Source organism: Nanorana parkeri, unplaced genomic scaffold (genome assembly GCF_000935625.1).
Source record: "Nanorana parkeri isolate BGI_ZX_2015 unplaced genomic scaffold, ASM93562v1 scaffold859, whole genome shotgun sequence".
Classification (NCBI taxonomy): domain Eukaryota; kingdom Metazoa; phylum Chordata; class Amphibia; order Anura; family Dicroglossidae; genus Nanorana; species Nanorana parkeri.
The window spans coordinates 184,271-186,263 of record NW_017307127.1 but is presented as its reverse complement, the minus strand read 5'-3'; the positions used below and the strand labels follow the sequence as shown (position 1 = coordinate 186,263).

Genomic DNA, 1,993 nt, shown 5'->3' with positions numbered 1-1,993 from the left:
AGACTCTGAGTCTCGGGCGGCCGCAAGAGACTCTTCGGAGCGCGCGACAAAGACATGGGTAAGTTAAAAAAAACCTTTTGAAAATGGTTTAAAGTTTTTGCATATATCTGCATGCTAGCAGTAGATATATGCATAAAAAAACCTGAGGGTTTAAAATAATTCAAAAGTGATGTGTATTCTTGTTTGAATCTTTGTGTCATTTATGCATTTCTTCCAGATCTGTGCAGTAATCCACAATGATACAACTCATGCGCTCTGCATAAGGTTTGTGTAATAAAGACCTGTCACTGGTGCTCTCTCTTCTAGTGCAGTGCAACTGGTCTAATATCTGCCTCCCCTCCTGTGGTTTTCTGCAGGCAGTCTGTAAAGGGTGGATCCACTCAGTCCATCTCATAGCTCTGCTCTCTGCACAGGCTGTGTAGCACAGCGATATTTTACTACTACTTTTTCAAAGGCATGTGATACACACACAGTGGCTTTAATATATATCTGAATGAAAAGGCTTGTGCGCAGAGTTCAGCTTTAATGAATTAGGGTAATTGTCAAAATTACACATTATGTTAATCTTTTCACATATCGAGCTTATAAAAAAAAAAAAAAAAAAAAAGTTAGCCATACACAGCTAAAATGTCTCTAGTTTAGTCCTAAGGACTGAACTAAGTAAAGCACTTAATTCCCCTATCCACAGTAAACAGCAAAAACATCCTCTTACCTGGAGGATCCATAAAGTCAAAGTGGACCAAGTCATCAATGCCAAGCTTTTTAAGCTGCAACACCACTGAACCCAGATTAGACCTCAAAATTTCAGGGTATGTGTTGTCCTAAAGATGAATAGAGATATATAAACATTTAAGAAGCACTGTTACATAATCCAGTAATTCCTTCAGGGAGGATACTGCTAGCCTCTAAGAAATTAAAGTCAACCATCACGTAGGTTATAAAAGTAAAATGTTTCCTAAAATGTGGAATATAACATGGGTGCAAAAATTGAAAAAAGGGCCTCAGTCATGAAGGGGTTAATTCTGTAAAGATATTCATTAAAAAAACAGTTATCAGTGAATGTAAAAGTAATGAAATGACTAAAGCGTTTAAAAATGTTTTTTCTCTTTTCAGCAATGAGTACATTTGTAAATAAACATATACCTGCATTTCAGTTTTGTAAGCTTTCTCTGTGTAAAGTCTAAAGCACTTCCCCGGCCTGGTACGACCCGCACGGCCTGCCCTTTGCTGTGCTGAAGCCTTGCTGATAGCCGTCACCAGAAGGGACTCTACTCTAATACGAGGGTTGTACACCTAGAAAACAGCAGTCAGAAATTACTAACAAACCTACATTTTAACAATTCTTGAAGATGACAAAGCTATATTATATCATGACTTCACTGCATCCCTTTGAATAGGAGTTCCTCAAAACACATTTTGAAGCAAATAGTGGGCATCTCTGAATAGAATAAATGTAGACATATTATGTGTATGTGCAGTTTACCAAGTAAAACTGTAGAACAGAACCCTACCAAACCAGCAAAGGAAGGCTGCTGCATGCTCCTACTGGTTAAACCTTTGGTTGAGACGCTTATTGGTTCCCTACTGACAGCAAAATGTACAGCTTAGCCTCATTATCCATTAGTATCCAAGGAGACTGAAAACAGGTGAGCCAAAGTGCAGCCAGATTTGGATAAGGGTAACAGCCAACAGGTTTGTTCTAAACAATGGATGACGTTATTAATTACCCCCTTAAATTAGCTACAAATCCCATATGTGTAATAACCAAAACACCAATCTTCTCCAGTTCTGAAGGTTATGACTGACATACCTTTTGCTTCGCAAACCCAGGATCAATCACAAATACGACACCATCAATGGTCAACGAGGTCTCAGCAATATTGGTGGAAACGACAACCTAAATAAGAAATAGCAAACAATGTGTAGGACAGCAAGACACCATCTATGTACATCAATGACATTAGGTGCAGCCCTAAAAAAAAAAAAAAAAAAA

The 1,993-nt window shown here is 38.2% G+C and overlaps 1 protein-coding gene across 2 annotated transcripts in view; it reads right to left on the bottom strand.

Annotated features, from left to right (window-relative positions):
- The window catches only part of DHX15 (DEAH-box helicase 15), a 40,604-nt gene that overhangs the window by 17,785 nt on the left and 20,826 nt on the right, over nucleotides 1–1,993 (bottom strand). For both annotated transcript variants that reach the window (XM_018565571.1, XM_018565570.1), the window contains 3 exons: nucleotides 1,811–1,897; nucleotides 1,144–1,293; nucleotides 713–821 (listed from right to left, as the gene is read on the bottom strand). In XM_018565571.1, the coding sequence (XP_018421073.1) occupies nucleotides 713–821; nucleotides 1,144–1,293; nucleotides 1,811–1,897 (346 nt within the window). The remainder of the gene's footprint in view (nucleotides 1–712; nucleotides 822–1,143; nucleotides 1,294–1,810; nucleotides 1,898–1,993) is intronic.